This window comes from Neofelis nebulosa, chromosome X (assembly GCF_028018385.1).
Source record: "Neofelis nebulosa isolate mNeoNeb1 chromosome X, mNeoNeb1.pri, whole genome shotgun sequence".
NCBI classification, from domain to species: Eukaryota; Metazoa; Chordata; class Mammalia; order Carnivora; family Felidae; genus Neofelis; species Neofelis nebulosa.
Window position 1 is genome coordinate 14,966,889 of NC_080800.1, and position 21,446 is coordinate 14,988,334.

Sequence of the window (21,446 nt, forward strand, 5' to 3'; positions counted from 1 at the left end):
ATTTAAGTAAGTTCTACACTGAATGTGGGGTTTGTACTCATGACCCTGAGATCAAGAGTCACTTACTCCACTAACTGAGATAGCCAGGAGCCACTGACTTGTGTGTTATTTAGAAGTGTCTTGTTTAATCTCTAAATATTTTGAGATTTCCCAGCTTTATGTTATTGATTTCTAGTTTAATTCCATTGTGTTGTGAGAGTATACTTTGTATGATTTTTATGCTTTAAAATTTGTTGTGTTTTATGGCCCAGAATTTGGTCCACTTTGATGAATGCTTGATATAAGCTTGAGAAGAATATGTGTTGTGCTTCTGTTGGAAGAAGTGTTACGTAAATGTCTGGTAGGTCTAGTTAGTTAATGGTGCTGTTCAGTTCACCTATATCCTTACTCAATTTTTATCTGCAGATCTGTCAGTTACTGGAAGTTGGGGAGCGGGTGTTAAAGTCTCCAACTATAATGGTGGATTTGTCTGTTTCTCCTTGCAGTTCTGTCAATATTTGCCTCATGAATTTTGATGTCCTCTTGTTTGGTGCATATGCATATTAAGGATTATTATGTCTTCTTGGAGAATGTATCATTTTATAATGTCCGTCTTTATTCCTGATGATTTTCTTTGTTCTGAAATCTGATTTGTATAAAATTGATATAGTTATTCCAGCTTTCTTTAGTGTTAATGTGATATACCTTTTTGTATCCCTTTGCTTTTAACCTATCTGTGTCTTTATTTAAAGTGGCTTTTAAAAATCCATTCTCACAATCTCTTTTAATTGACGTATTTAGGCCATTCACATTTAAGGTGATTATTAATATATTTGGATCAGTATGAACCATTTTTGTAACTTTTCTGTTTGTTACACTTCTTCTTTTTTTATTTAAAAAAAATTTTTTTTTTAGTAATCTCTACACCCAACAAGATCAAGGGGTTATGAGCCAGCCAGGCAACCCCCCCCGCCTTTTTTTTTTAACAAAAACATTTCTTTCCTTTTCTTCCTTCTGGTTTTAATGGACTGTTTTATGTGATTCTATTTTCTCTCTTGTCTTAGCATGTCCATTATACTTCTTTAAAAAAGAGTTTGTCAGGGGCGCCTGGGTGGCTCAGGTCATGATCTCACGGTTTGTGAGTTTGAGCCCCTTATTGGGCTCTTTGCATCAGCGCACAGCCTGCTTTGGATCCTCTGTCTCCCTCTCTCTCTGCCCCTACCACGCTCACACTCTCCTACTCTCTCTCTCTCTCTCTCTCTCAAAAATAAATAAACATTAAAAAAAAAAAAAAAAAAAGGTTTTTAGTCATTGCCCTGGAGCTTGTCTCATACAACGTTGGTCTCTAAGTCTGCTATCAGATAACTGTATTCTGCTTCTCAGGCAGTATGTGTACCTTAAACTAGAATTTTCTGAATTCCTCCCTCCCATCCCCCTTGTAACATTGCTGTCATTCGTTCATTTTACTTATCCCTATGCTATAATCAGTGAATACACTGTTACTATTCTTTGAATGGGTATCTATTTTTTTTTCATGTTTATTTATTTTTGAGAGAGACAGAACACAAGTGGGGAGGGGCAGAGAGAAGGAGACACACAACCTGAAGTAGGCTCCAGGCCCTGACCTGTCAGCACAGAGGCCGATGTGGGGCTTGAACTCACGAACCAATGAGATCATGACCTGAGCTGAAGTCGGATGCTCAACCGACTGAGCCACCCAGGTGCACTTGAATGGTTATCTATTAATTAAGAATAGGAAAAGCACATTTTATTTTGCCTTCGTTTATTCCTTCTCCAGTGCTCTTACCTCATTTAGATCTGACTTGCTGACCTGTATAATTTTCCTTCTCTAAAGAACTTTTTAAAAGTTTTTACTAGGCTGATCCACTGTTGTTGTTGTTTTTTTTTAATTTTTTTTTAAATGTTTATTTTTTTGAGAGATAGCGTGAGCAGGGGAGGGGGTGCAGAGAGAGAAAGAGAGAGAGAGAGAGTCACAGATTCCCAAGCAGGCTCCAGGGTCTGAGCTGTCAGCACAGAGCCCAACGTGGGTCTCGAATTCATGAACCGTGAGACCATGACCTGAGCCAAAGTTGGACGCTTAACTGACTGAGCCACCCAGGTGCCCCAAGACTGATCCACTGTTAAAAAACTTCACTCAGTTTTGGTTTATCTGAAAAAGTATTTCTCCTTTTGAGAGGTAATTTCAATGAATAATTTTTTTATCCCAACACTTTAAATATTCTACTTTATGGCTTCTGAAAACAGTTGGATGTACTTCTTATCCTTGTTATCTGTAGGTAAGATATTTTTTCCCTCTGGCTTTTTTCATGATTTTCTCTTTATGTTTATTTTTCTGTAGTTTGAATATGATGTAGTTTAGGTGTAGTTTTTTGGTATTTATCTTGCTAGGTCTGCTCTGAGCTTTTTGATGTGCAATGGTTTGGTGTCATTAATTTTGGAAGATTTTTGGACATTATTTCTTCAAATATTTCTTCTCCTTTGTCTCATTCTCTTCCTTATGGTATTCTGGTTATACCTTTTATAATTGTTCTGTAGTTCTTAGATATTCTGTTCTGCTTTTTAAAATTCTTTTTTCCCTTTGCATTTAGTTTGGGAAGTTTCTATTGAAATGCCTTTAAATTCACTGATTCCTTGCTTGGCCATGTCCAATCTACTGATAAGTTCATTAAAAGCATTATTCATTTTTGTTGTAGTGATTTTTATTTGTAGCATTTTCTTTTCATTCTTTCTTCGAGTTGTGCTTACATTACCCATCTGTACTTACATGTTGTCTACTTTTTCCATTAGAGTTTTTCACATAGTAATCATAGTTATTTTATATTCTGTATCTGAAATTATTACTGATAACCCCCAAATCTGTGCCATACCTGAGTCTAATTCTGATGCCTGCTTTGTCTCCTCAGATTGCCTTTTATCTTGCCTTTTAGCATGCTTTTTACTGTTTTTTAAAAGCCAGGATATGTTGGGCAATGGGAACTGAGGTAAATAGGCTTTTAGTGTAATGTTTTACGTTAATTTGACTAGGGTCTGGGCCATTAAATGTTTGTTGTAGGGGTAGGTGCCAGAGGCTTCAGTTTGCTCTAGTGTCTTTATTTTTTGTTTTATTTTTCTCCCCCATTGTCTTTGCATTTCCCTAAGAATTCCTTTTTAAATGGTCTGTTTCTTGCAACTTGTTCAGTTGAAATCCACTGTTACTTTACCAGAACCCTGGTGACATGGTGGTAGAGTATGAGGACGAGGAAGTGTTCTATAATCTTAGGACCAAATCTTAGTCTTTTGGTGGGCTGGAGTCCTGGGCTGCAACTCTCACAAATATTTTTTGGCCCTTTCCTCCCCTTCTTTTCAGGTGAAACAAGAAGGGTAGAGGGGCTATAGCTGGCTAATTTCCCCTCTCCCAGGACAGCATATAAGGCTCTGGTAAATTTTCCCTTGGAGTGTTGGCTTTTGTCATGGAGAACAGTGCAAGCTTATTTCAAAACCGTTACTTTCCCCTGGATGTTTTTCAAAAGGGTTCTGTTCTCCTTCCCCTTACTCAAAAGGGAGAAGATTTTTATTGGATCTTTATCCTGGGCATTGTTACTTTTCTCCTCCCCTTACCAAAAAGGGGAGGAGATCATTCTTGGATCTTCATGTTCAGAACCTGGTGAAGTCCTGGAGGGTAAAGCCAAAAGATTGTGGAGGGTTCTCGTTGGATTGGGTCCGTTGGAGTTCTTACTTGCAAGCCTTTGTTGAAATTAGCATTTAAGTTTTCTCCCCAGTGTATTTCTCTAGCACCTTCTGCTCCAGGTAAGCTGTTCTTGGGTGTGATTCTCTGTATTTGCCTTTCTCTCCAGATTTCAGGAGTTCAGTTTGCTTTATGTCCTTAATTCTCTGATAAGCCTAAGGAAAGTTGATTTTCAGTTTTTTTCCCTCTTGTTATAAGGACAGGAGTGACAATATTCAAGCAGTTTATTTGTAGGAACTGAAACCTGAAGTCTTACGTTTATGTTTTAAAATTGGAAATACCTTGTCCAGTTTAAAAATAATTGTTCAGCAAGAGGCTTTTAACTTTTCTGTGAACCATTTGCTTAGCTGAGATGACTCATTCTTAGTTATTTTCATCCCTTTGAATTTCAGATATGTATATTTTCAAAGTGCTTATAGCAAGAACTTTTTTAGAACAAAATATTTGAAAAACTTAAGAACTTATTGTAGTTCTAGAAAATTGCTAATAACTTTACTCAAAATTAACTGGAATTATTGATTCCCCCCCCCGCCCCGCACTGGCTTTTGTTTTGTTTTTTTTTTTAATCAGGTATCTTTTAGAATCCATGCTAAAGTAGTTTCAGGGATTATTGTGTTTAACCTTCACTTAGTGTTTTTACCCCACTTGTTTTTGAGAAAGTAACTCAATTTTCTGAGGCACTTTGAAACCTCTGGAGACGAAGCCAGTGTTTAAATTTGAAAAACTAATGACAATAAATGCCTAACTCTTATGCTGCCAGTGATTTATTTTCAATTAACCTTGAAGAATGTATTAATCATAAACTGTAGATCTTGGTGACTTTAGCCTAATAGAATCACTTTTAGAATCTGTGTGATAGAGGGCAGTTTGGCTAAAATGTGTTATTTAAACAACTGAGAAAGTATGGTGTATACTTAAGAGCCGTATAATTTGATTGCTTGCTAAAAAAAAATGCATTTTGGGAGCCTTCAGTTCTTATCCTTGCAGAACCTTGGGCGATTGAGACATTGTAAATTGCATTAACCTTGCCCTTTTTTTAGGTTTCATTCTTAATTTTTATTTTTCTCACCGAATCTACTGTGAAGAATAGCTGTTAAACCAAGAAACAAATTAGTTGAATGGTATTTAAGATTACTTATTAGCTGGCAAACTCATGTCATATTTAAGAAATATTTTTCTCTTAATTTTCTTAATTGCTTAAAATGAATATCTGTCTTTGGGAATTAAAGTTTTTCAGGAGGGAGAATTAAAATATTACATATTATGGATTTTATCTTAATATACTAAATAAATTTTGTTTTTAGAAATGATGAGTTCATGCTGTATTGAAAGAATTTGATTGAAAATAATTATTTTTTGCCATGTAATAATCAATTAGCTGTGATTTGTTTTAAAATAAGATCCAGGGTTCCTGGCTGGCTCAGTTGTTGGAACATGTGACTCTTGATCTCAGGGTTATGTGTTCAAGCCCTGCATTCGGTGTAGAGATTACGTAAAAATAAAATAAAAATAAAATCTTAAAAAAAAAACAACAACAAAAGAAGATCCATTTGTCTAGCATGATTTGAATTGGAGGCAGAAGTCTTTCTTTAGGCTTTTGCTTAGAGACATTTCTTATAAAGAAATAGGCTGTTGGGAGAAAATGGAGAGAGAAGAACAGGTCTTCAGTAGTGGCACACTTCTGTGTTGTGCCCCATGCCAAGTCCCATCCAGCCTCAATAGATTAGTGGTCAGTATCCATGTTGCTCCTCCTGAAACTTAATAAAACCAAAACCCCCCACAAACCCCCAAAACACCTGTTGATAAAACGATCTCCTAGAAGAAATCCACATGCATGAACATAGTATGTCAGTATTTTAGTCTTACCAAAAAAGCTTCTATGTGCTAACAGTTCAACTGAGATAATGATTTACATTTAGTAAATAAGTTTTTAAATTGAGGCCTTTGTTGGCAGGGTCCAGACTTCCAATTTCCAGATAAGTTCCTCTCCTCTCCTCTCCTCTCCTCTCCTCTCCTCTCCTCTCCTCTCCTCTCCTCTCCTCTCCTCTCCCCTCCCCTCCCCTCCCCTCCCCTCCCCTCCCCTCCCCTCCCCTCCCCTCCCCTCCCCTCCCCTCCCCTCCTCTCCTCTCCTCTCCTCTTCTCTTCTCTTCTCCTCTCTCTCTCTCTCTCTCTCTCTCTCTCTCTCTCTCTCTCTCTCTCTTTGATCTTGCTACTCTATGCTAACTGGGTTGGCAGCCACCCTTGCAAAAATGTCCCTTCATTCATCACAGCATTCAGGACCACAGTGGCAGGATTGTTTCCCTCTCCAGGGTGAGAGGCTCTCAGGATCACCCCCATGATTCTTGACATCCTCTTCTACTTTTGTCGCCACTAAAACTCACTGGCTGCCCATTTTAGCACAGAACCATCATCCCTGTACTTTTCAATTGTGTCCTATGTTCTCCCCCAATCTTCCCACTGTCCCCGAGAGATCCTGAACTGCCATTAGTAATTTCTCCCTCAGCTTCAGTCTTGCCCCAGTATCACAGTTTAATCGTGCTCAGGCTGATGTGGGTTTCCTTGAGTTAATTTCTGTCAGTGCCTATCTGTTTACTTCTTAGTACTTATGTAAAATTGCAATTGTACATTCACTTACTTAGCCTTTTTCATCGATTCTAAGACGTACATTTCTGCTCACATTTCTGAAATTGAGGCTCATCTTAACACTAGATGCCCTTAATGCTTTCTGAATGGTAAGTAATGTAATAGTGTATCTTACAATCACTTGTGTCTTAGATTTAATAAAATATTGTACTTTTAACGTTCTGTTTCCCCTAGTTAATTGCAAGTTGCACAAGTACAGGAATTCTGTTTTACTCACTCATAGGGACCAGTGTCCAGTACTGTACCTGGTACCTAGTAGGCACTGAATAAATAATGCTCGAATGAATAGCATTATTTACTTGGTTGTTCCCTTTTCAAAAAAAAAATTTTTTTTTCTAAATAGGCTCCATGCCACCATGGGGCTTGAACTCAGCACCGTGAGATCAAGAGTCACATGCTCTACCGACTAAGCCAGCCAGGTGCCCCTATCATTATGTATTTAGGAAATGATGGCTGTAATAAGTTTGAAGATGAAGTGGTCAATATATGCATGTGAAAATTTTTTAATTTTTATTTATTTTGGGGGAGAGAGAGAGAGAGCACGAGTGGTGGAGGTGGGCGGGGGGCAGGGGGAGAGAATGAGAGAATCCCAAGCAGGTTCCACACTGTCAGTGCAGAGCCCAGCGTGGGGTTCAAACTCATGAACTGTGAGATCATGACCTGAGTCAAAAATAAGAATTGAATGCTCAACTGACTGAGCCACCCAGGCATCCCTGCTTGTGAAATTTTAATTCAGTTTCTCTGTTTCAGTATTTATCTTTGGAGATGGCTTTACTCTGGAATTGAAGAAACCTTTAGATACGTTTATTTTGTTCCCTCATTTTTGTAACTCTTCCTATTATTGATATATGTACATCTTTATTTAAGAGTATTTACTCACCATGTATGAAAATGAACCCACATAAGCTTTTATTGGGTATCAGCAGTTGTCTTTCATTAGGAGGAAGAGTGAGGAAGGTACCAAAGGGTGTAGCCGACTTTTATAAACTTTACAGGGTTTTGAGTGCTTGAACTTACTTTTTCATTTTACTTCATCCTCTAAGGAGCACAGTCACTTGGTGTGCCTACTTCACTTCTTTTAAGCGAAAGAACAGCGGACAGGCAGCATGAGTGACTGGGGTTCCTTAGGCCAGCTCCTCGGCAAGGTTCAAACCTACTCCAACCCTGGAGGGAAGGTATGGCTCTCCATCCTTTTCGTATTCCGAATCCTGCTCCTGGGGACAGCAGTTGAGTCAGCCTGGGATGATGAGCAGTTTGCCTTTCGTTGTAATACTCGGCAGCCCGGTTGTGAAAACGTCTGCTACGATAAGTCCTTCCCGATCTCTCATGTGCGCTTCTGGGTGCTGCAGATCATATTTGTGTCTGTCCCCTCACTTTTGTACCTAGTGCATGTATTCTACTTGCTGCGCAAGGAACATAATTCGAAAAAGAAAGGGGAGGAACTCACAGTTGCTCAAACCAATGATGTCAACATGGAGGAAATCAGAATCGAAATGAAGAAGTTCAAGTTCAGCGCTGAAGAACACTATAAGGTGAAGATGAGAAGGGACTTGCTGCGAATCTATACTGTCAGCATCTTCTTCAAGTCTCTTTTCGAGGTGGCCTTCCTGCTGATCCAGTGGTACATCTATGGATTCAGTCTAAACGCGGTTTACACTTGCATACGAGACCCCTGCCCGCATCAAGTGGACTGCTTCCTTTCTCGCCCCACAGAGAAAAATATCTTCATTCTCTTCATGCTAGTGGTGTCCTTGGTGTCTCTTGCTTTGAACATCGTCGAGCTATTCTCTGTCTTTGTCAAGAGCATTAAGGACCGCGTGAAGGATTCAAAGAGTGAGTCTTACTATGTTATATCTGGTCTGCTGGGTCCCTCCAAAGGCAGTTCATCAGTTATTGCTCTCTCTGACATGTCCGTTCCCAGGAACAAGCTTGTTCCCGGAAACGCAAACAGTTCTTCCTGCCTCAGTTACAGCAAACAAGGAAATGAGCAAAACCGTGCTAAATAGAGTGCATAGCAAGGTTTAATGGAGCAGGCAAGAAGCACCGCCTCTCCACTCGCTCACACAGCCTTTTAATTTCCTTGATGATAAGCAGATTCTGAGGGAAAAAACAAAAACCCTAGCTACTGGGCAGTAGCCATTGTAGACAGCAGCCATTCTGCAAAGCCAGCAGTCATGCCAGCAGCAGCCTTGATGACCTAGAGATCTAGACACATGCTTGAAAGCATTATGATTTTGCTCAAATGTTAAAGTAAAAGGAAGGTACAATGGAGAGTGTACTTTTGTTCCAGTGGAAGCAGTACTGAACACTGTCAGTCACGAGGCTTAGTGGACATACAGGGTTCTTTTGGAGTATCTGGGATAGGAGGGGAGAGACGGGGAGGGATTAATTAATCAGAGGAACATCTTGGTATTTAAAATGGTTGACTCGAAGAATTTACATTTTAAATAAAGTCTCCATCAGGTGGTACATAAGTAAAGACTTTCTCTCCCATATTCCCCACGAATGGTTCAGTGTATATGAAGGAGTGATAGATATTTGTGATGTGTTGGTACAAACAAGACACAGTATAAACTCATGAACATGGATCATTAAAATAATGCAGTGTTCAAATTTGAGCCTTTGTCACAGATTTTGTGGTATGGGCCATATGATGTTTACATTACATAATTCCTACTGTGAAAGTGAAGCACTCCTCCCTCCCCCACTCAGATGCCCCCCTTCAGCCACTTTATTCTATTAGGGACACTGGTTCTGTTCGTTATGATTTTTTTCTTTTGTAGAAAGATGTCGGGAATGATGTCCTTTTTCTGAAATGTAATCATTGATACTTGAATGATACACTTTTAGTTCTGTGAACAGCAGTCAATGTGAGAAACTTAAAAGGAACGAAAAGAGCTGAACTATTAAATGTTCTTACATGAATTTTGCAGTAACTGATAGTTCTTGGCTTTGTTCTACTTAATAAACCTTACATAACAAGCATTATTGTAGAACTTGTATTCTGTTATGAGTTTGGCGGGCAGTCTTTTGGGGTGGCTGGCATTTTTGATGTTTGTACTGAGATTTGGAGTGCAAGAAAGGTTGAAAGAGGTTTGAATATTACCCATGTAACTAATGTGTTGGAAATGTACACTAAAGAAATCTGTTTCTTCAAATACCTTTTCTAAAACTGACAGATGGTTGGTGAAAATGCCGAGCTTCATACTTTGTTCTTGTGCGACAGCTACATCAACAGTTTTGTACACTAAATAGTTTAATATTTCACATTAGACTACTGTCATGTTCAGCTTTATTAGTGCAAATGTAGACCTAGTCCATCATATAGTCTAGAGAATGTTCTTTAATAAAGTTTAAGAGAACAACCTGCATGTCTGCCTCTGAGAGTTTCTGGCTGCAGTCATCTTTCCTAGTCTTTTGAACTCTTCATTCAGTATATCTTAATCTAAGCAAAATCTACTGCAGAGTTTTAGAAATGGAATTACAGTGATTCCATTACAGAAGGTTTTAGTATCAGCATCTTTAGTTATATGAAGTACGATCAGAGATATACCCACTACTTGGATGTGCAAAAAAATGTAGCTTCTTTTTTTTCTTTTAACTCATCTCCTCTTTTTTGTTAATGTCTATTTTTGAGACAGAGAGAGAGAGAGTGAGTGGGGGGGGGGGGGTGGGGCACAGAGAGAGAGAGAGAGAAGGAGACACAGAATCTGAAGCAGGCTCCAGTCTCCGAGCCCGACGTGAGGCTCGAACCCATGAACTGTGACATCATGACCTGAGCCGAAGTCGGACGCTTAACCTACTGAGCTACCCAGGCGCCCCATTAACTGATCTACTCTTTTTTTTTTTTTTTTTTAAATTTTTAACATTTTATTTATTTTTGAGACAGGGAGAGACAGAGCATGAACAGGGGAGGGTCAGAGAGAGGGAGACACAGAATCCGAAACAGGCTCCAGGCTCTGAGCCGTCAGCACAGAGCCCGACGCAGGGCTCGAACTCACGGACCGCGAGATCATGACCTGAGCTGAAGTTGGCCGCTTAACCGACTGAGCCACCCAGGCGCCCCTTAACTGATCTACTCTTTATCAGAAGCTTCTTCCCATCCCACAGGGCTCTGAAGGAGGAAGATAGGGACAACTGAAATGGTAAACCTGCCAATCAATAGCCTCTTGCTGTGACAGTGTAAATGGTCTCATTTGTAAAACCCAGTCTCTTGGTTCATTGAAGAATTGTTCAGATTTCCTTCTCTCAAATTATTTCGTGAGGAATAAGCACAGTTATTTACTAATGGGATGTGTGTTTCTGTGGGGCACTGGAAAACCTCTGAAACCTTGGGTTGGACATTGCCATGCTCACTTCCTGTTTCACACTGATTTTCACATAATTGCTTGCTTGATTTTGTTAAGAAAAAAATTTTTTTCCTAATGTTTATTTTTGAGAGAGAGAGAGAAAGAGCATGAGCAGGGGAGGGGTAGAGAGAGAGGGAGACAGAATTCGAGGCAGGAAGCAGGCTCCAGGCTCCAAGCTGTCAGCACAGAGCCTGATATGGGACTCCAACTCATGAACCGTGAGATCATGACCTGAGCCAAAGTCGGATGCTTAACCGACTGAGCCACCCAGGTGCCCCCCCCCTCAATTTTTAAGTTTGTTTATTTTGAGAGAGAGAGAGCGAGAGAGAGAGCGAGAGCGAGAATGAGTGTGAGTGGGGGAAGGGCAGAGAGAGAGAGAGAGAGAGAGAGAGAGAGAGAGAGAGAGAGAGAGAGAATGAGAATCCCAGGCAGGCTCCACACTGTCAGCACAGAGCCTTGACATGGGGCTTAAACTCACAAACGGCGAGATCATGACCTGAGCTGAAATCAAGAGTCTGACGCTTAACCTACTAGGCCACCCAGGTGCCCCCTCTTTGTTAACATTTTGATCTTGAGATAATTACAGATCACATGCAACAATAAGAAATAATAGATTCCATATATTCTTCAACTGATTTCTCCCAATAGTAACATTTTGCATAATTATAGTAAATATCACAACCAGAAAACTGACATTGATATAATCCATTGACCTTATTCAGATTTCACCAATTTTGCATGCACTCATTTGTGTGTGTGCATGCACATGCATATGTATAGTTTTTATCACTTGTGTAGATTCATGTGACCACCACAGTGAAGATATAGAACAGTTTTATCATAAGGATCCCTTGTGCTATTTATAGCCACAGCTGCACCCCTCCATTCCCCTCTCCCTAACTCCTCACAACCACTAGTCTGTTCATCTCTATAATTTTGTCATTTCAAGAATACTGTTTAAATGGAATGATACATTGTATAACCTTTTGAGATTGGCTTTTTTCACTCAGTATAACTCCCTTGAGACCCATCAAGTTTTTGTGTGAATCACTAGTTTGTCCATTTTTATTGCTGAGTAGTAGTCCATAGAATGGAGGTACCACTGTTTATTCACCTGTCAAAGGACCTGTTGAAGATTGTTTCCAGGTTTTGGCTACTACAAATAAAGCTGCATGAACATTGGTGTACAGGCTTTTTTGTAAACAAAAGTTTTCATTTCCCCAGGATGAATGCCCAAGAGTGTAACTGCTGAGTTGTAAATGAATATATAGTTTTGTAAGAAACTGGCATATTCTTTTCCCAGAGTGGTTTACATTCCCATCAGCAATGTGTCAGTGATTTCATTTCTCTACATGCTCCCTAGCATTTGGTATTATCACTGGTTTTTGTTTTATCCATTCTAATAGATATGTAGGTGATCTCATTGTAGTTTAAATTTACATTTCTCTAATGGCTAATGTTGAGTAGCTTTTCATGCGCTTATTTGGGATCTGTGTATCCTCTTCAGTGAGAGAGATAGATATATTTATTCTGGATTAAAATCCTTTGTTGGATATGTTTGAAAATATTTTCTCCCTGCTTGTAGCTTATCTTTTCATCACTTAATAAGGTCTTTCACAGAGCTAATTATTTTAATTTTGATAAGGTCATTTATTTTTCTTTTTATGGATTGTGTTTTTGGTGGTAAGTCTAAGAACTTTTTGTCTAGTCCTATATCGTAAAGATTTTCTTCTTTGTTTCTAAAAGTTTTATAGATTTACATATAAGTAAATATAAGTCCATGATCTTGAATTAAAGTTCATGATCCATTTTGAGTTAATTTTTGTCTAAGTTGTGAGATTTTAGGTTGAGGCATTTTCTTTCTTTCTCTCTCTCTCTGTTTTTTTTGGGGGGAAAGGGTGCTGTGGATGTCTAATTGCTATAGCACCACCATTTATGGAAAAGTCTCTCCTTCCTCCACTGAATTACTTTTGCAGGCAAAAATCAGGTGTATTTGCATGGCCCTATTGATGTGTGTGTTTATCCTTCGGCCAGTATCACACTGTCTTGATTACCATTCTGTAGCTCCGTAGTAACCCTAAACATCAGGCGTGATGATTCCTTTCATTTTTATTCTGCTTTTTCAAAATTTCTTTAGCTATTCCAGGTCAGGTGCCTTTCCATTTTCATTTTAGAATAAATTTGCCTATATCTACACAACACTTGCTGGGATTTTTTTATTGTAATTGCATCAAACCTTTATTATCAATTTGAGGAAAATTGGCATCTTGTTGAGTTTTCTAATACCTGAGTACAGTATGTTTCTCAATTTACCTAGGGTTTCTTCAGGTTTTTTTCATCAAGATTTGGTCATTTTCAGGATACAGATCCTGTACATATTTCATTGTTTATTTCATTTCCTTGGAGTAATTGTAAATGATATTTTGCTTTTAATTTCTGTCTCCCATTTTTGTCACTTGCATATAGAAATGTGATTGATTTTTGTTCGTTAACCTTATAGTCTACAATCTTGCTAAACTTAGTTCTAGGAGATTTTGGTGGATTCTTGGAATTTTTTAATGTAGGTGGTCATGTCATTTGCAAATAATGTCAGTTTTATTCCTTTTACAATCAGTATGCTTTTTATTTCTTTTTCTTGGCTTGTTACTCTGATTAGAACTTTGAACACTGTGTTCAGTGGCAGTGATGAGAGGAGACATTCTTTTCATGTATCCGATCTTAAGGGCAAAGCATTCAGTCTTTCATCGTTAAATATGATGTTAGCTATACGGTATTATGGATGGTATTTATAAAGTTGAGGAACTTACCTTCTATTCCTTGTTTGCCAGAGGTTTTTTCTTTTAGTCATAAGTGGGTGTTTGGTTTTGTCAAGTTCTTTTATTGTATCAGTTCATATGATCATGTGATTTTTCTTCTTTACTCTGTTGACATGGTTTTCTTTCTTTTTTTTTTTTTTTTTTGAAGTATTGAGGAGATACCTTACATTCTTTTTTCTTTCTTTCTTTCTTTCTTTCTTTCTTTCTTTCTTTCTTTCTTTCTTTCTTTCTTTCTTTCTTTCTTTCTTTCTTTCTTTCTATTTTTGAGAGAGAAAGAGAGGGAGAGAGAATCTTAAGCAGTCACCATGCTCAGCACAGACCCCAACTTGGGGCTCAATCCCATGACACTGGGATCATGACCTGACCTGAAATCCAGAGTCAGATGCTCGACTGACTGAGCCATCCAGGTGCTCCTACCCTGTTGACATGGTTTTCAGATGTTGAATCAGCCTTGCATATGTAGAATAAATCCAACCAGTCACGGTGTACAGTTCTTTCTATACATTGCTAGATTTGATTTGTTAATATTTTTGTTGAGTGTTTTTGTGCATGAGTTCCTAAGAGATACCGGTCTATAGTTTTTGGATTTTTGTATGCTGTCTTTGTCAGGTTTTGATATCATTGTATTAGTAGCCTCATAAAATGAGTTGGGAAGTATTTCTTCTTCCTCTCATTCCTGGAAGAGATTGTGTAAAATTGATGTTAATTGTCCTTTAAGTGTCTGATAGAATTCTCTAGTGAGCCCATCTGAGCCTGAAAATTTCTTTTATTGGGTACTTTAAAATTACAAATTCAGGGGCACCTGGGTGGTTCAGTTGGTTAAGCATCTGACTCTTGATTTTGGGCTCAGGTCGTGATCTCATGGTTCATGAGATCAAGCCCTGGGTCAGGTTCTGCGCTGACAGTGGGGAGCCTACTTGGGATATTCTCTCTCTCTCTCTCTCTCTCTCTCTCTCTCTCTCTCTCTCTCTCTCTCTCTCTCTCCCCGCCCCCCCCCCCCACATGCATACACTACCTCTCTCTCTCATCAAATAAATAAGCATTAAAAAAATAAAATTACAAATTCAATTATTTAATAATTATGCAACAATTTGAATTGTTGATTTCATCTTGGTTAAGTTTGATAGTTTGTGGTTTACCAGGATTGGCCCATTCTTTCTAAGTTGTCAGATTTAGGAGTGTAAAGTTCGTGGTAAGGGCTGTAGGGTTCTAGGGATCTCTCTCCTGTTTTGTTCCTGATGTTGGGAATTTTTGTCTTTTCTTTATCTTGCTAGAAGTTTATCAATTTTATTAATCTTTTAGCAGGACCAGTTTTTGCTTCATTGATTTAATCTTTTAAATTAAAAAATTTTTAAGAAAATTTTCTTTATTTTCCTGTTTAAAATTTCACTGATTTCTGCTCTTACCTTTAATATTTTCTTCCTTCTTGTTTTGTGCTTATTTCTTTTGCCAGTATTGAGGTAAGAATTTAGATTACTGATTTGGGGCGCCTGGGTGGCGCAGTCGGTTAAGCGTCCGACTTCAGCCAGGTCACGATCTCGCGGTCCGTGAGTTCGAGCCCCGCGTCAGGCTCTGGGCTGATGGCTCGGAGCCTGGAGCCTGTTTCCGATTCTGCGGCTCCCTCTCTCTCTGCCCCTCCCCCGTTCATGCTCTGTCTCTCTCTGTCCCAAAAATAAATAAAAATAAATAAAAAACGTTGAAAAAAAATTAAAAAAAAAAAGAATTTAGATTACTGATTTGAGACCTTTCTTCTTTTCTAACGTGTGCATTTAGTGCTACAAATTTCTCTGTTAGTACTGCTTTAGTTATACCCATGTTTTGATTTAATGTATTTTCATTAAGTTCTTTGAAATTAAAATTTCCTTTGAGAGTTTCTCTTTGCATGATGTCTATTTTGAAATCCTTGTCAGATAATTCTGCCATCTCTGTGTTAGCATCTCTTGATAGTCTTTTCTCATTCATGTTGAGGCTTTCCTAGTTCTTAGTATGATGACTGGTTTTCTGTAGAAACCTGGACATTTTGGTTATTATGTCATTAGACTCTGTATCTTACTTAATCTTCTATCTGGTCTGCTCTGGTAAGGTGACGGCCACAGACGGGGCTGGTAGTTCATTTTGCTAATTCTGCCTCCATTGATACCCACTGGGGAGGGGCTCCTTGTTGCTGGTGTGGATGGGAGTTTGGCTTCTTAAGTGGCCTCCACTGACAATCCCCTGGCAGGGGCTTAGACATGCTCCCCATTCCGCCCTTACTGGTGTGGATGGAGCCACTTTTTCATTTGGCTGGAGTAGAGTGAATGGTTATTGTCTAAAAGTTTTCTTGCCTAGGCTGCTCCTTGCCTGGTCCTTTACCTGGAGAGCAGGCTTTTGTTGGGGCTATTTTTAAATCTGTGCCCATGGGCTTTTCTGGGTTGCTTGTTGAAGTAGTCCTAGTAGGGTTGCTTTAAAATCGTCGTCAGATAATTCCAGTTTGATTCATCTCTGTGGTGATGTCTCTTGTCTTTTCTCATTCAAGTTGTGAATTTCATGGCCCTTGGTATGATGTGATTTTTTTTTTTTTTAATTGTATCCTGGGCAGTTTGGATATTATGAGACGCTAGATTCTTTTTTATTTTATTTTATTTTATTTTTGTTCAGGCAGCCCCCCTGTTGAGTGGTAGTTAGCGTGATAGGTGGCTAGGTGCAGCTTCCTGCGTGGCGCCCCCCACCCCTACCTCCACAGAGGAGGTGTTGCTCTTAGTCGTACTGCCTCCTTGCAGAATGGCGGGGGGTGGGGGGGAGTGGATGTTTACCTCACTTGGCCCTGCTGACACCCCTTCCCAGAGAAAGTGGACCAGTGCTTCCACTGCCCTTATTGCCTCTGCTCTGTCCTGCAGACACCACTGTGGCAGAGGGGCCAGAGTACTGTTGGCTGCTTCCGCCTGGAGGGAGGTGGAAGATCAGCCCCTGACCAGACTTGCTAATATGACAAGATGGGGAACGGAAGCTGTGCCTGCTTTCGTGAGGCAGGAAATGGGAGATTAGCTCCCCGCTCAGGGACAGCACCGGGTGGGAAGTTAGGGAGTTGGAGCCCTGCTGCCTGCTTCTTTGGAGCTTGTGTGCGCACATGCATATGTGTATCAGTACAGAGTGCCTGCCTGCTCAGCCCCCTTGAAACCTCAGTGGGATGGTAGTGCAGTTTTTCCATTTATGTTTGCCTAGAGTAGGGGGAGTATTGCCCAAAAGATTTTCTGTTGGCCCATCCTTTTCCTGCTCCTTGGGCGCTAAGAGTAGACTTTTCTCGGCACGTTTTTATGTTCGCCTCTTGTTGGTTCTAGGTTGGAGGATTCTGCAGCACTCTATCGGGGATACCTAGGAAACAGTGGGGAAACCCAGGGAATTCCTGCCACAACGTTCCTCAAGTCCCAAAGTCCTGAGGCTGTCAGCTTTCTCTTTGCCACCTTGTCTTCTTATGCTTGATTGTGTGTTATATACAGGGAGTTTTAGATTTAAGAGGAAGGACCTGGGAGAAACGGGGCTACTCCATCTTTACCAAAACACAAATCTCCACATGTGTGTAAAAATTCTGCAAACACTGGTTTATATGATAACATCAATTTGTTCCTGAAATATACCACGTGTCAGGCACTGTGATTGGCCCTGGGGACTATACAGATGGTACCGAGATGTCGTTACCTTCGCACACTTTGCCATTTTGTAGAGTTCAAAGACCTGTGAAATACATTTTATTTTGCTTCATGACACTCATGTAGAAAACAATTCTTTATTTTAGAGAGGAAAAGAAATCTAGCTCCACACCATGTGGCTTGTGGTATTATTGAAGCTCCTTTGCTTCCCATTGGCTGAAACAAGCTGCCTTTGGTTTATGAAGTACCAGGCAAATGGGGAAGGGGCCTAACCCTTAAGTGCCTTGTTGTTCTCATGATTATCATTGTGTTACTTGGGTTACCATTAAACCTTTTGCCAGGCCCTACCCTCCAGTGGGCGTTGTTCCCCTGGCCCCAGCTCTCCAGGCTGTGGTGCTTCATGATCAGACTGGAGGAATCTCTCCAAGTACCACCACTGTCTGAAGTCCTGGACAGCCCTCTGCCTCATGCAGCGGCCCCAGCCCTGTGACCCTCTTAGTCCTGGAGGGACATCAGCTCTCTTTGACATTAGCCTATTGGATGGGAAGTTCAGCTCCACTGCCTTTGTGAGTCTGGGCTTTATAATAAAAAGAACCGTTAGTTCTCCCAAGGTATAGGAGAAGGAACCCCCTCCTCTGCTCCCAGGGACAAACCCCGTGCTCTCTGAGTTCCTCTGGAAACTTGCTCTGGTGATTTGGGAGTGTCTGAAGTAGAGCATTTTGAACTTTATCCCTGATGATAGTAATAATAACAACAACATTTGGCTCATGTTGTGTTGTGAGCATTTTACTTCGATCTTCCTTGTATCTTCTTAGTCAATCCTAATAGCCTCAGGAGTAAGTGACATTACTACACACAATTTTCAGAAAAGGAAATTGAGGCACCGAGAAGTTAAGTAACTTGCCAAAGGTCACTCACCTAGTGGGTGGTAGAGCCATGATTGAAATCCAGGCAGTTTGGCTGTAGATCTGAAGTTCTTAACCTTCTTGTAGATGTGTGACCCCTTTTTAGAAACACATTTAGTTTTCTTATGAAATCACATAGATAGATCTGGCACTGAGAGTATGAAAAATAACCAGTACATATCTTATATTTTAAACTGTTTGGAGTATAGTCCTCTAATAATCAGATTTTTTTTTTTTAGTTTGTTTCAGACAGTAGGAAATAATGATTTTGTTAGAAATTTCTGCATTTTTTTCAGTTCAGAGTTCAAGAGAAAATTTAGCCAGATTATATTTTATTATATACATCTATCATTTGTCACATTTATTTATACATCTATGATGTTTTCTGTTGCCTTAGGTGCCTTTTTGTTCAAATGCAGTTAGTAGAATAACTAGAAGGATATACTTCACGAGTCATCATGTTAATGTTATCCATGCCATTAGACTTAAATTCTACTTTAGGGACTTATTGTAAAGTACTTAAAATGTAGTCAGGTTTTCCTCTTCAGAAGAGGTTTGTGCTGCCCTTTACCTTGCTTTTTCAGTGAAAATTTAAATTTTCTCATTCATATAAATGTGGAATCAAGTTTCGTTCACATGCATATTCTGTGTACCAGGTAATATAACCTAACAGCTTATTCTATTCCTTATAAACATAGTATTTTCTATTCCTTATAAACACAGTGTTGAATATAAAATTTCTGTCATGTTTTGTTAGAGAATAATGTGTAATTTCTCTTAAGGTAATTCATTAATTTGCAATTTTCATGTTGTCGGTGCTTTTTTTTTTTTCAAATTTACATCCAAGTCAGTTAGCATATAGTACAACAGTGATTTCAGGAGTACATTGCTTAATGCCCCTTACCCATTTAGCCCATCCTCTCTCCCCAACCCCTCCAATAACCCCTCTGTTTGTTCTCCATATTTAAGAGTCTATTATGTTTTGTCCCCCTCCCTGTTTTTATATTATTTTTGCTTCCCTTCCCTTGTGTTCATCTGTTCTGTGTCTTAAAGTCCTCATATGAGTGAAGTCATATGATATTTGTCTTTCTCTAATTTCGCTTAGCATAATACCCTCCAGTTCCATCCACGTAGTTGCATATGGGAAGATTTCATTCTTTTTGATTGCTGACTAATACTCCATTGTGTATATATACCACATCTTCTTTATCCATTCATGCATCCATGGACATTTGGGCTCTTTCCATACTTTGGCTATTGTTGATAGTGCTGCTATAAACACTGGGGTGCGTGTGCCCCTTCGAAACAGCATACCTATATCCCTTGGATAAATACCTATCAAAATAACACCAGCATTCTTCACAGAGCTAGAACAAACAATCCTAAATTTGTATGGAACCAGAAAAGGCCCCGAATAGCCAAAGTAATTTTGAAGAAGACCAAAGCAGGAGGCATCACAATCCCAGACTTTAGCCTCTACTACAAAGCTGTCATCATCAAGACAGCATGGTATTGGCACAAAAACAGAAACATAGATCAATGGAACAGAATAGAGAACCCAGAAATGGACCCACAAACGTATGGCCAACTAATCTTTGACAAAGCAGGAAAGAATATCCAGTGGAATGAAGACAGTCTCTTCAGCAAGTGGTGGTAGGAAAACTGGACAGCGACATGCAGAAGAATGAACCTGGACCATTTTCTTAGACCATACACAAAAATAAACTCAAAATGGATGTCGGTGCTTAAATTTCCACAGGCATTTAACCACTCTGTGACTTACCTGAATCAAATATCTTTCAAATTCATATAGAAAAATCATCAATGCCATTTAAATATGTTCTTAGTTGATATATAAAGGGATCTTTGTTAGTTCTAGCTCAAGAGAAGCCACAGAAAACTTAAAAGTAATTCATTAAGCAGACATGCCTGCTGTGGTGAGTCCTGCTGGATGTTGTGAATAAAGAATACAAAGGGCATGATGCATAATTTGGAGAGCCCATAGAGAGAAGGCTCAGGACATGCCTCAGAGACCTCATCTCTGACCACATGACCACAAAGATGTGGTCTCTGCCCTTGAAGAGTTCATAGGCTGTCAGAATGAAAATGTCAAGGGGGGAGCCTGGGTGGCTCAGTGGGTTGAGTGACCGACTTCAGCTCAGGTCATGATCTCATGGTTTGTGAGTTCGAGCCCCACGTCAGACTCTGTGCTGACAGCTCAGAGCCTGGAGCCTGCTTCGGATTCTGTGTCTCCCTCTCTCTCTGCCCCTCCCCCACTCATGCTCTGTCTCTCTCTGTCTCAGAAATAAATAAACATTAAAAAAAAAAAGAAACAACTAGGTCATTCCTTTCAAAACTCAGGTGGTTGGTCTTTTTAACAAGATAATATTTCAGCCTTTATTTTCTGTGATGTTTTTAGTTAAAATGTACATATCTCTATTCTCTCTGTCTCCATTGCTTCATTTCTTCTTGGTCCCTGTAAGATTCTTAAGAGGTACTTAGAGCAGCTAAAGTGCCTAACTCATTTAGCCTACCCTTTTGGAGTGTCTTTCTGCTAGGTCTTAGGGGCATAGAGTTATGTGAAGTGTGTGGGCTGATGGATCTTAATTCCAGTCTGAGGTGGGACGTGAGGCTGAATGGCATATCCCAGATTCCACTGCGGCTGTGGTAAGAGCTTGTAGTGCTAGGGACCACAAAACAACCTGGAGGATCTTGAAGTGCTTCCCAAAGGAGAGTTTTAAAGGAAAAAAAAAGAATTAACTAGAATTAGCAGGGTTTGCTTCTTGTGATTTAAGTAGCAGCTAAAAAAAATAATGATAAAAAATAAAAAAATAAAGTCACCTCATGGGTACTTCCTTACCCAAATAAATATTCTACTGAATTGCACAGTACCTCTTACCTGGTAGGAGCTTGGAAGATGTTTGTTGATTGAATAAATGAATCAATGAAGAAAGGACGAATGCTAGAGGCAGAGTGTAAGCAAGTATTGGGAAGGTTCACTTGAGAAATTGCAAATAATTAGCTATAACAGGAGCGGGGGCATTTTGTTTGTTTTTGGTTTTTGGTTTTTTTGAAGTTAGGAGATGAAGCATGGAGTTAAAACTTTATACTGGAAACCTTGGAAAGCTGCCAGGCTGCATGGTATGTAACACATCTTTCTTTTCCTCAATCTGGTGATTGACAACAGAGTATGTTTGAAATATCTATCATGTGCAAACTGATGACCTCACTGAGGTCTTAGAGAATCTTACTAGAAGAGGATTTCAACCAGAATGCTTGAGTGATATTTTTGGCATCAAATAACTAGCCACACAATAATTTTCTTCATTTTATAGAGTGTTTCTTGGCTAATTCTCTTGAAAAAGTGAACAGTTTGAGACTTC

At 39.5% G+C, this 21,446-nt stretch overlaps 2 protein-coding genes across 6 annotated transcripts in view; both read left to right on the forward strand.

The window, feature by feature from the left end:
* CDKL5 (cyclin dependent kinase like 5) overlaps positions 1–21,446 on the forward strand; it is a 193,940-nt gene that overhangs the window by 88,128 nt on the left and 84,366 nt on the right. The gene's annotated exons all lie outside the window — the stretch shown is intronic.
* Positions 2,622–9,738, forward strand: LOC131502989 (gap junction alpha-1 protein-like). The gene is made up of 2 exons (XM_058714275.1): positions 2,622–3,786; positions 7,411–9,738. Exon 2 carries the CDS (start codon positions 7,474–7,476, stop codon positions 8,371–8,373), a length of 900 nt encoding a protein of 299 aa, XP_058570258.1. The 5' UTR covers positions 2,622–3,786; positions 7,411–7,473; the 3' UTR covers positions 8,374–9,738.